This window comes from Parambassis ranga, chromosome 24, assembly GCF_900634625.1.
Source record: "Parambassis ranga chromosome 24, fParRan2.1, whole genome shotgun sequence".
In the NCBI taxonomy this organism is placed as follows: Eukaryota; Metazoa; Chordata; class Actinopteri; family Ambassidae; genus Parambassis; species Parambassis ranga.
This window is the reverse complement of record NC_041043.1, coordinates 15,135,097-15,147,804: the sequence shown is the minus strand read 5'-3', so window position 1 is coordinate 15,147,804 and position 12,708 is coordinate 15,135,097. Positions and strand designations below refer to the sequence as shown.

Sequence of the window (12,708 nt, the reverse complement as noted above, 5' to 3'; positions counted from 1 at the left end):
ATTCAAACTGAAAAATTAAAAATAAAGAAAAAGCTTTAAAATATCCCTGGTCGTAGATGAGTTCGTCAAAGCCAGGACCTGGCGTCACTCCAACGTACAAACAGGGAAATGTTGATTATCTTTTTTTTTTTCCTTTTTCAAATTTTCCTCCTCCGTCAGATCTTATTCAGCGGCCTCGGTGGTGGTGGTGGCGGCCGGAGCCTCTGCTGATGCTTCTGCTTCCTGTGTGGCCGGGGCAGCCTCCTCTGATTTGGGCGCCTCCTCGGCTGCAGGCTCGGCCGGTTTCTCCTCCGCCTTTGGCTCCTCTGCTGGTGCTGCCTCCTTGGGCTCCTCGGCAGGTTTCTCTGCTGCGGGTGCTGCTGCTGCTGCTGCCGCCTCCTCTGGTTTGGCCTCTACCTCCTCTTTGGCCTGCTCTGCAGCAGGTGCAGCCTCTCCCTCGGCGGGCTTGGCTTCCTCTACAGCGGCCGGTGCTTCCTCTGCTCCCTCAGCTTTGGCCTCCTCTGTGGGCGCTGCTGCTGCAGCAGCTGCCTCCTCGTTCTCAGCCCCATCACCTGTCTCCTTTTTGGTCTTCTTGAAAGAAAAGCCGCTGAGCTTGAATGATTTCTTGAAGGAGAACCTCTTCTTCTTCTTCTTGGGGGTCTCGTTGCTGGTGGAAGGAGTGGCGCCATCCTCGGTCTTGGCCGCGGCCTCTCCCTCAGCAGGTGCCGGAGTTGCTGCCTCTACTTTCTCCCCATCTGCAGCCTCCTTCTCAGCAGGGGCGGCCTCGGCCTTCTCTGCCTCCTGCTTGGGGGCCTCCTCGGCCGTGGCGCTGCCGTTGGCCTGCACCTCCTCTTTGCCGTTCTCAGCTGCTGCAGGAGAAGCATCCCCGTTGGCTTTAACATGGCCGTTTTCCTAAAGAGAGAAACAGTGGCGGTTAATGCCATGCACACAGCTGGCATGCTTTCCACACCAGAGCTGGACAGTGCCACAGGCGGACACCAGGGGCAGCAGACACCATAAGATCAGCAGTGACAAAAGAGGAGTCGGCTCAAGCTTCTGCCTTTCAGTGCATGCAGAGGTTTTACATGGAATGAGCACATACAGAACATCAGCCGTGCATTACATTTAAAAAAAAAAGCAACATATTTCCTCCTCTCCCCTGCGTTTTATTCACACCCTGAGCCAGAGTGAGCCGCAATGTCTCAAATGCACCGCAAGGGGGCGATAGCTCGCCGCTCAGAAGTAAAGCAGCTGCTTTTTAAAACAGCAGATGCTCTTTAGTCCCGCAGATCACTCAGAGCAGAGTTCAGAAGCATTTACTAAAAATATATAAAATCTGAACGAGGCTCTGGACTGCCACCACCTCACTCCCTCTCTACCAAATTTACATTTTAAAAGATGAGCCACTAGGACCAGCACAAGTGTGTGTGTGTGTGTTGGGGGGGTTGTTTTCCAGTCCGGGGCGCACCGCTGGCTCCCAACCTGTCTCCCCTCCTGTGTGATAGCAGGCTGCCATCTCCACTTTCTAGTCTAGCATCTGTAACAAAAGGCGTGGTGCTCCGAGCGCGCAGCCTTTGTTGGCCGTCGTGCATCTTGTCTTTAATCAGCAACTTCCCAAAATTCTGCACAAGAGGCGACTTACATTCAAAGTTAAAGCGGCTCGTTATCAACCTGAATTTAATATTTGACAGGGAAAAAAATCGATTTCATTCAACACATGGCTGTAGTCTAATAATTTAATTCACTCCATCAACAAAAGCTCCACTCAAACCGGCTTCCTGCGCACAAATAACAACTGACTTTGTAATTTAATACTCCAAAATCTGACGAATTACACTGCCTAATTTTCCCTGAGAGAATAAAAATATATAAAATATATCAACTGTTGCTCTTGGAGCCTAACATATTCATCAATAAAAATGAGTCTTTCCTCCGCTGATCCATTCAATCCATCCACAATTACGCACAGATTGCGCCCTCAGAGCGCAGCCCCCTCAGCGACCACATTCCCCTCTGATGGACGTGTTAAAATATCATTTACCTGTCCGTTGGTCTTGGTGGGTGAAGCAGCAGCCTCTCCGGGCTTTTCAGCCGCGGTTTCAGCCTTTCCAGGTGCCTTGGACAATTGCGCTCCCATGCTTTTAGCTCCAACAAAGAAACTCAACCGATCCCCCCAAAAAAAACGAACAAAGACCCACAAGCCTCTTTGTTGAAACGCAAAGCTCTTCGCTGCTGGCCCCCCTCTGTCTCTCTGTCTCTCTCTCTCTCTCTTTTTGCACAAAGAAAAAGTTCACAGGGAAAATATAAAGTCCAAATGGAGTGAGGAGGATTTTTCAGAATAGCGAGAAAAATCTGGCAGGTGAGTGATAAAATCCAGGATTGGTGGCCGTGTGGCTGTAGACAGGCTGCAAAATGGAGAAATTTCCCTTGTTGCTAATAAGATGCGGAGTCCAACGCCCAAGTGCAGAGATGAATGGGCGCTCCGAGCGATGACGGCACCGCACTCAGATTCAGCCAATCACAGCTCTCACCAACGGAGTGGGCGGAGTCAAGAAAAGGGAGTGAACAATAGGTTGTAGCGCTGCGTTCACGGTGCGTAGGAAGAGTTAGAACAGTGGTCTTAATCCATGAAGACATCTTGGATGTTTGGCTTCGCCTTGAAATTACATAACAGTCATCCAACTATAATTTATGGAAATGTGAAAAAACAGAACTTCAATGACTCCAAAATGAATTGTTGTCTATTTTATTTTTCAACATAGATTAGCCTATATATTTGACATAAACCTATTTTTTTGATATCTTCTTGATATGTGAGCAAATGCATATTTAATTCAGTATTGACCGCAAACTGGACACCGGATTTGGTGCAAACTAATCCTTGGAGGATCCAAGGATAGATCCAGGACAAAACATCTGATTCCAGTTAAACTAAATAAACCATAAAAGATTAATGTAAAAACCCAGGAAACAACAGAACAGTGCACAATCCACAGACTTTACAGAAGTCAATCATTTTGCATGATTCTTGCATGTACAACTTTTTATAGTGCCCTGAATGCAGCACTGATAATGTAAAGTCGGTCTGTTGTGGATCAAAAGTTGTTCTTGTCTTTAGACTATATACACATATACACACTTTTTACATGTTCTATAGGTTCATACGAGCTGTTCAGAGGTCCATAATTTGGAGTGGAATATACTAATAATATAACTATAATATGTGTTTTCAGGCTGATTTAAGACATTTAGGGGAATATCACATAGACTGTGATACTATATAACGGTAGTTATAGGTATAGACAACAAGCCCCCCCCCCCAACTCCTACCCAGGTCTAGCCTAGCCTAGCCTGCTAGCTGACCTGAAGGTTGCTTACACAAATTAGAATAGAATAGAACAGAATATACTTTATTAATCCCTTTGGGAAGGTCCCTCTGGGAAATTTGGGAGGTCAGATTCAGAGGTCAAAGGTAATAAATAGCTTAATGAACTGTGGAACAAAATGTTTTTTTTTAATTTGGATGCTACAGTTTTGATTATACTTGGTTTTGTTATAGGGACTTTAAATTGAATGTGCACAAATTTAATTTTGGTAACCTCCCAACCTTAGTGGGTCACCCCCTGTGATCTCTGGCAGGCCCTAATGCGATATCACATTGTATATTAAGCACAACATTTTCCCCTGATGGCCTATCAGTGCAGTTTAACTGGCTCCAGTTATAGGCTGTTTAGTGAAGTATCACTTCCACATGTGCTGAATGAAAAGGAGACTGAAACACAAAGTGAGAAAAGCTGGATCATTACCAAAGCACAGTGTCTGTTACAAGATTGTGATCAGGTTTGGGTGGTTTCACAACAACACGGCTACTGTCTGTGTGTGTGTGTAAAGTGAGTTTTTGAGTGTTGGGGGGTAGGTGGGGTGCACACACACACTAGGTGCAGTCTTGTTGACGACTGTGTGATGTGCCCCACGGGGAGCTGTTGTGTTCAAACGGGTCCCTCAGCCCACATTTGCATTGCAAATCCAGCACAGAGGCAGAGACAGCTGTTCTCTGCGACACGGACTCAGGTGGGCTTCCTGGATTAGTTTCAGTTTCCTGCTCTAAAATGTTATCAAGTGCAATGCAAAGTGCTGCAGGGCCGCTCTCACCTGGGATGCAAAATGCAGCATTGAGTCAGTTGGTGATCGAGGCGATCCACGAACAGGGAGTCAAGCTGTGAGAACGGGCTGCAAAGAACTGGTGCCTTCTTTATCATTACGCTGCAAAACAGTGATATGAACACGCTATATATGATTTCAAACATGCCAACAACAACATAAGCATAACTAAAGTCGAACTAATACCCCGTTCACACTGGGGAAAAAATGTGGCTTAAGCAGGATTCGGCCGCATCCAGATCAATCCAGATGTGTTTTTTTCACACAGAGTGTGAACACCTCGAATCCGGCTGTATCCAGTTTGATTTCAATCTGGCTAGATCCATCCACGAGAGGTGGATCTAGATGTGGCTCAGGTGTGAACGCAAATGTGGTGAGCGAATCCGGTTAGCGACATGCTACTTCCGGTTAGCGACATGCTACTTCTGGTTAGCGATGTGCTACTTCCGGTTCACGGGGCGCAACACGGGACAAAAAAACCGCATGACACATGCGCACAAGCGGTCCTACATGCGGCGTGAACGGACTCTGTATATTACGAGGCGCCACCTAGTGGTTTGGAAGACAGCAAACATGCTGAATGAAGCTGGATTGAGTGCGGACACGGAAGTGTGTGCTAGCCAGATTTGAAAATAGGTCTGAACGCATCCAGCTTAAAGGCTGTCTGGGCTCAATCCTACTCTAGCTGGAATGACTTTCTCCAGTGTGAACGGGGCCTAAAATATGGGTATTCAGTATGTGGACACATCATGTGTTTGCTGGCCTTATTTTTGTCTGGCTTCATGTCCAGCACACAAAGCATTTGTGAAGTCTGATGAAGAGTGATGAAGTCATGACAGGCAAGTTCTTCCACAACAATCTGGGAAGAACATTTGTGTTTTTCTGTTGTTCCAGGAGACCGACAAGCACACAAAGTTATCATCTAAATCCTCACTATTAGCTCTCAAACTGCAAGAGTGAGCAAAAGAATGGACTCCTGGAACTGGAAAACAGATTTTCCACTGGTTTATCTATAAACACATTGATTTGTTAGACTGCAGCTTCTAGATTTTCCACCTTTGCAACTAAAAACAGATGGGCTAAAGTCCAGCTCATTTTGTAATTGTGTAACTAACATAACTAACATCTAGCAGCCCTTTGTCCCATTCCTGCTCACCTTTTCAACATTTCCTGTCTCCCTTTTAAAAAGAAGAAACTTCAAAAATAACTGTATAAAACTAATTGCATCACATATAAATATGTACACACAGTACATATATAGCTACATCCGCATATTTTACAACCAAAACATTAGTAACAGTCCCAAAACTGGTATGGTGGTTCCGCTCTCATAGTGTCCGCATATTCAAGAATCAACTTGCTACGTTTTTTTTTTTGTCAGCTATTCATTCCGGCATCTGTTTTCAAAGTGATCTGTAGTCTGATATATTTCAGTGGAAACAACAGATTGAGTCACTCGATTTGAGACATTGGCACATGCTGTAGAAGAGTCAGAGATTGTAACCATGGTAACTGAGACCTAAACAATGATGTGCTCTTAAATCTAACCTGAGTCATGAATGCATCATTCCTTCATTCATTTTCTCTTTAGTGTTGATGATCTTCGGCATCACATGTGATGCTGACATGATGAATATGTTGTTGTGAGGAGTGTGAAGTCCTTTCCGAGGTCTGTGTGAACTTTCTTGACCCTCACAGAGCTACGAGGTGTGACGTTATTGTGCGCATTTGCAACATTTAGAAAAGCTGCTTCTCAGGAACCGACATTAGCCTTCAGCAGTTCAGCTGATTCATGTTTTGCTTTTTCACCTTCTGTGAAATTGTGTGTGTGTGTGTGTATTTTGGTGAATTTCTGCAGGGCAGTTTCTCTCTCATTGATCTCCACGTGACAGGACTGTTGTGATTCTTCAGTTTCGAAGCAATTAGTATTTTCTTAGCAGCTTGACTGACGACACAAGCAAGGCTGTGGATGAAGATGTTTTTGTTGTTGTTGTTGTGGTAATTAGAGGATATTCAGTTTGAGATTGAAAGGAGCCGAGATGCTGTTAACAAGCTCAGAATCCTGGTGAAGAGGACTAATCGCTGATAAGGAGACTTTGTAGGTTTTTCCATCCACCTGTTATTATGAGCATTTTCTAAAAAAATCAGTAAAGTAAAGAAGTAGGACTGCTTCACTAAACAGCCAGATCTGTACTTTATTGGAGTACTTGGCGTTACTTACGCACAGACACACTGTGTGTGTGTGTGTGCGCGGTCTGAGTGCATACCTGCCTGTGACGGAGGCGGAGACAAAGAGGAGGTGGAGGTTTCTCAGAGTGCGTTGCTGACCCACAAGTAAGCAGCAGTGTTTGTGTTGTTATTTAATGAGACAGCTGCCTCAGTTACATTGTTCCTCTTCGACCTCTGTGCTCTTATAATCTCTCAATAATTGAATAATTGCTAGCGATGCTGTTTATGCTGTTAATTCCTGTTGATCCTATAGTGTGTGTAATATTAGAGGACAGATGGATAATTTGGTAATAATAATGTTATGATGAATGTTAGGCGGTATTATACATGTCCAGTATAGACTGGAAACAGTTTGTCACTGATGTTAATATTAGAGCTTTGTGCAAAAGGGAGAAATACCTATTTAGAATACACAGAGCCTGGTGGCCATGTGACTGTAGTTATGATTATTACTTCAACGAATTTGCTTAGGTTAAACTAATGACTGTTTTGATGCTCGTCACCACTCCCTCCATCTACATAAGTAAAGAGACAGAGAATCCATCTCTGTGTGTCCTCTTTATTTATGTTTGGAATTAGCCAAAACACTGTAATGAACAAGTGACAAACCCCAAACCAGAGACACATCGGAGCAGTACCTCCATTACCATAAGTACAACAGTATCACTGCCAGAGCAGTCTTTATTAACTACATGAGTAAAGAGTCTGAGCAGTACCGTTACTCTTAAACTCTGCAGTTGTACTATTAGAACATAAGTACAACAAATATTGACTACTTTAATACTTGAGTATGATGCTTAAAGAAGACCTCTACTTCTACTCGAGTAATTTTTTGGTTGCAGAGTATCTGTACTTTTACTCAAGTATGGGTCTCAGGTAATTTTTACATCTCTTAGGTGATAGCTTTGCACTCTGCATACCAGTTTGTTTACATGTGTGAAGCTGTGTGTGTGTGTGTGTGTGTGTGTGTGTGTGTGTGTGTGTGTGTGTCAGCCTCACATATAAACAAGTGTTCAGATGAATATACAAGGGGGATAAAGTCAGCAAAATCCGATCAGGACAGCAGCTCACTTTATGTTTAGATACAGTCATAGTCATTGAAGAAAAGTAGCAGGACTTGTGCGACATCGTCCTGACGTCCTGAGCCACAGCAGCTACTTTAATGGAAACACACCGGGCTACGGTACTTTGTGTCATTCGAATGCAGCATGTTTTCCAGCTCCATCTTTCCATCACTTTTAAAGAAGTAAGATGATGATTATTTCAGATACCCATCACACCAGGCTGATTATCAGGCTGATAAACAGGCATCAGTAACCACAGCAACAAACACAGAGTTGTAATAAAGCAGAGGTTTGATTGTTCAGGTTTGATGATGATAGATGTGCAGTGACTAACCTGACACTACTACACTGACCTCACACACAGTCTGCCTCCTAAAGATAAAATCATCCTGCAGATATATATTATGTTGCATTGCCAAATGGATGTACAGTACAGCAGGGAATATGTATTTATTACTAATGTTTGTGTGTGTCAAATAATAATAATAATAATTGCCTTTATATTCTATATGCATGGGGTATTATGAAGCTAACTTTGTAGCAATATTAGCATTATGTCACATAAGTATTAGCGTTAGCCACTGCAGAAAAGATCTGTGGCGAAATTAAACTAAGGTTGATGTAGATTATGACAACTATTATTCAACAAGATACCCTTCACTTTTATGATCTTAAGCCTAATATGCAATATACAATACATACAATTGTTAATAATATGAAATATATGTTTTACTTCTACTACCTCTGCAGTATAAACACCTTGATGATGTTTCTTTGTGTCTTATAAATCATCCGTGAGGTACTTGTAAGTGTGTTTTATGTCTGAGAATACATCTTTTACAAACCTCATCATTTCAGGCACCCATTGACATCAGTATGACAGAACAATAACGCCTCTCCTGGCTTTAGGACTGAGCGAGGCCATCTTTGCAATTATCCCTGTCATATTGTTATCTGAAGACCGCAAAGCTTGTTCTGTTGTGATAACAAGTTCAGTCATTCTGGTGTCACAATACAAAAACAATGAAATTATTTCCTCGTGTGATAACCTGGAATGTGCTCGCGGCTGAACGGGCAGCCTTTATTCTGACTTTTACGCTTACCTGCCTTTATCTTTGACATCTTTAGACACTTTAATAGACTTCTTTAATAGATGTCTTTGGTCACTATGAAACAATCACGGTCATGACGGCTGAAATCAGGTGTGATCAGGCTGTTATCATGATAACTTGTAACTAAGCATTCTTGACCTCTGTAGGAACTAAAAGCGACAAAAGGCTAGAGCTATGCTGTGTTACATTTGCCTGCCTCAGTGAGAAGGGGAAGGGGGAGAAAGCTGGAGCTACTGAGTGATGGAGCTGTGTGAAAACACCAGGGAGGAGCCCGCTGACCTGTATGAATGGGACAAGGACAGGAGGAGAAAAGAGGCTCTTTAACCCTCAATCTTGCCAAGCGTAAATGTTTGTCCACAGCTTTTCTGCTGCCATTACAGGAATGCTATTAGCCAGGTCTATTGTGCCTTGTGGGAATAGTCTGACTCAACCTGGCTGCTAAGACTGGAGATTTGTCTCCGTGCTTCCTATACAAAAGCTATAGGAACCGAACCCTCAGGCTTTCACAAAAGCTGCAGAAACGTGATCTTCCTTCTCATCAGGCTGAGTTTTGTGTGAGAGGGGAGAGGTAGCTGCTTCCGCTGGCTTGTATAATTGCAGGTCTCCACTCCCCACTGTGGATCTGGCCTCGGTTCCTGCTCCCGTTGCTTTGTTTCTTCCTCCTCTCAGGTCCCCCGCCCTGGCTGGGAGCGTTCAGGGAATATCTCCTTCTGTTTTGGGTGTGCCTCTGTACCCACACAGATGGCAATTCAGGCACCCTGCATGTCAAACCGGCCTTATCGTTAGCAGTGACTTCATGCTCTCTTTCCGTTTTTTTTTCATTTGCATGTACCACATGTTTGGACAAAACAGGAGCCGTTTTGCCAAAGGGGATAATCTGATAAGGAACAGGAGGGTTTATCTTCCTGCTCAACCTCTGCTGTGGCTGCTCCCTCGTGATTAACCAGCTAGAGAAAAAGGTCGCTGCACAAAGTTCCCTCCACGGTATTATAAGACAGATCAGCTTAGATGAGCTCTCGCCAGTGAAAATCACAGAAAGGACACACACATTAGGAATATGATGACCACTGATTGGACCAAGATGCCTGATGTCAGACACTATTTAAGTTGCACAAAGTTCTCCTCACCTCTGTGTGTTTGATTGTTTTGAACCATCACCAGAGTCTTTGAGGATGCATGCTAAAGGGTTTTAGGGTGCATTGTTAGGTGTCTTTTACTGTGTTTCAATAGCTTTTTCACTGCCCTGCCCCTTTAGCCAGGTCCTGAGTCCATTCATTCTAATGGGAGAAGTGACTATGGTCTCACATTTTGTTCAATTCGGATTCTTCAAAATGACCAAACTAAACATTGGACCCATTTGGCATCCCATTTTGTAATGCTAAATGTAGATGCTAGCTGCAAAAATTTTACTAGGAAAAAACAAGACAAGTTCAGACATTTACTCCTGGTAATGTTTTGTCGTTGGACTAGTAATCTTGTTTTTGTACAGAGTATCTTTGACAAGAAACAGCACGGTGACTGCAGCTTGATAGCTGTTGGAGATCTTGGCATCTTGATGTGTTTCCTTTGTTGATCCATTCATCGGAGTCTTTTAAAAGTCCAGGACAGTCTGGCTTTTGAGCATTTTCCTCCATTTTTTTAGCCTTTGAAGTCTTTTCCCATATAAACTCCTGATTATATCTGCCTATTTTTGATGAGATCTTGTTCCATCAATAGTGGAAACCTTAAGCTATGTCCATGCATTTTTATTTTTAATTTAAAATTAGTATCTTTATAATTGGTTTTCATTAAGTAGATGTCTTTTGAATCATTTTCTGTTTATTTTTTCAAATAATTTGACTTGCTGGCCTCCTCTGTTATTGCTCCCACCACCTGTCCTTCTTGTATTTAGTTCTTCTTTACCCCATTAAAGTAATTCTAGCCTCTTTCCTTTAGTGTGACTTCTAGTGTATTTTGGCCTCTTTCTTTGTGATACTTTGGAGCCAGTGATTTGGAAACTATTGCCAGATTCTTTGTACCATTTCCTTGTAGCTTTTAACCAACTACCAGAGCCTTGCAATGTGCTTGTGATTCCCACTCAGGTTCTTTGTTTCAGCATCAAACTCAAGGTCTGAGAAATGAAGCAATCAACAAGTATCAAAACAGCTTCATACTGTAGCACCAACTTTAACTGCTTTCTAGCCACTATCTTGGTCCATCATAGTTGGTCTGTACATCCACCACATGAATCCTTCCTGTGTGTGTGTGTGTGTGTGTGTGTGTGTTTGTGGGGAATGTCTATCAGCTGGAAATAATCCTAGCCTCACATTCCAGCACTGCTTTTAAGTGTTTCTCATTAGTGAAAGGAAAAGTCCCTCAAGTTCAGAGAGTGGGCACGGCTGCATTCCTTCAGGCTAAACACAACTCCATGTTTTTTTTAACCTTTTGTCTAACAGCATCATCACTCAAATAGCAGGTCACACATTCTTGAAAACCTCTTCGCTTTTCATTTAGTGATTGAGGGCACTCGGGCTTTGAGGAAGTGATTAAAAGCAGAGAGAGGCTGATGTGACAGATGCTGAAGTCATCACGTGTTGTGATAAGTTTACATTCATCGTACTGCTTTTTCAGGATTTGATTGAAAGCAGGCCCATGGGCAGAGACAGACAGTGAATGGCAGCCTGCGTTCATTCTGCTCGGTTTCGGAGGGGTGGGGGATTCAGACTGTTGTTTGTGCCCAGTGATAAGACTTTTGTTTGGGCAGATTGCTGCCTCAGCACAGGCTGCAGTCACTGGGATGCCACTGGCTGACAGATGCAGCAAGAGCAGCATGTGTCTCGCAGAGTGGATGTTTAGCCTGCCAGTGCGCCACATGCCGAGCGTGTGTGCAGCAGAATAAATCAGTCTGTAGGACTGTTTTGACAGCATTTTGTTTGTTTTTTTATTTATTTAAAGCAAATAAAATCTGCCGCTTCTACTCATTTCAGTGTTTTAAAAAAATTAAAATACTCATTTTGACCTTGATGTAGTGAAGCTACCACACATCCTCTGGCACCAACAACCAGTGTAACAGACAGTTAATCAATGACTCATTTGGAACTGCAAATATTTAAAAAATAATTTTGTTTTTATCACCGACACATTTGACTGGATGGTATTAATGTTTTTAGTAAAGTGATTCCTCAGCTGCATTTGGATGATTTATTTAGCAAACAGTTGTGCAGCAGCTGTAACTGTTGCCCTGCACAGCCGTGTGTGAGCTGTCAGTATAAGATGCTCAGGAACTTAATAGGTCACTGCAAGGGAGCTAATGCTACAAGCTAGTCATGCTCAAATCATTAAAATCTATTGGAGATAAGAATTTTTTTTTTTTTTTACAATGACTTGACAATGAGGTATAGAAAGTTCAAGTGGTACGACCAGGCCTGAGCAGGTCTTGGCAGAGTACTCTGCAGGAGGACATCAGAGCCTTACCTCAGTAAGGGAGTCTTGAGTCCCATGGTGGAAGGTGTTGGGGGAGTTGGGAAAGTTGTTGGTGGATTAAGCCTGCTGTATATTGCATGCCCAAGAAGAAGGGACAGAAATAGGCAACATATTGTCTAAAACATGAAAAATAAAGAAGCAACAAAGCAACTTTAATCAATAAAAAATCTTATTATGAGTCCTTGAAATTAGATCTGAATTCCTCGATGTCGGTGTCCTCTTCGAGCCAGACTCCTCAAAGGCCTGGACAGTGTTTAAACGTCTCCAGCCATTCCTTTGATCATCTTTTGGGCCAGTTGCTTCCAATTAATGACAAATACATGGTGCGAATCTCTGACCTCTGGCTTCAGTAAACAGGACTGCTGCTGTGTGTGCTGCGTCAGATCAGGAGTGTTTAAAGCAACAATTTAAGGGCCTACAGGAACTGGACCAGCATCGCAACTGTGAACCCCCAATTCATTTTAACTACAAGGCATTCCTCCAGCGTCGGGACATCAGTTAGAGCTGTTACTGGACGCCTTTAGGGCCTGTTCCCCTTTAATGGCTCATTTGATTGATATCTTAATATGCCTCGTCCATCACTGTTAACGATCACATTCATTTTACTGATGGACTGCGTTTGTCCAGAGGTAATTAGGACCACACTAGCCTGGGTCGGGACAGTGTGTATGAAAATATGGCAGATTCAGATACGTTTACTG

At 43.2% G+C, this 12,708-nt stretch overlaps 1 protein-coding gene across 1 annotated transcript; it reads right to left on the bottom strand.

Moving 5' to 3' along the window:
- Positions 1 to 111: 111 nt before the first annotated feature.
- Positions 112 to 2,448, bottom strand: marcksa (myristoylated alanine-rich protein kinase C substrate a). Its single transcript, XM_028398029.1, has 2 exons — positions 2,021 to 2,448; positions 112 to 891 (listed from the first exon to the last, which is right to left on the bottom strand). The coding sequence occupies exons 1-2, from the start codon at positions 2,114 to 2,116 to the stop codon at positions 163 to 165; spliced, it is 825 nt and encodes a 274-aa protein (XP_028253830.1). The 5' UTR covers positions 2,117 to 2,448; the 3' UTR covers positions 112 to 162.
- Positions 2,449 to 12,708: the final 10,260 nt, after the last annotated feature.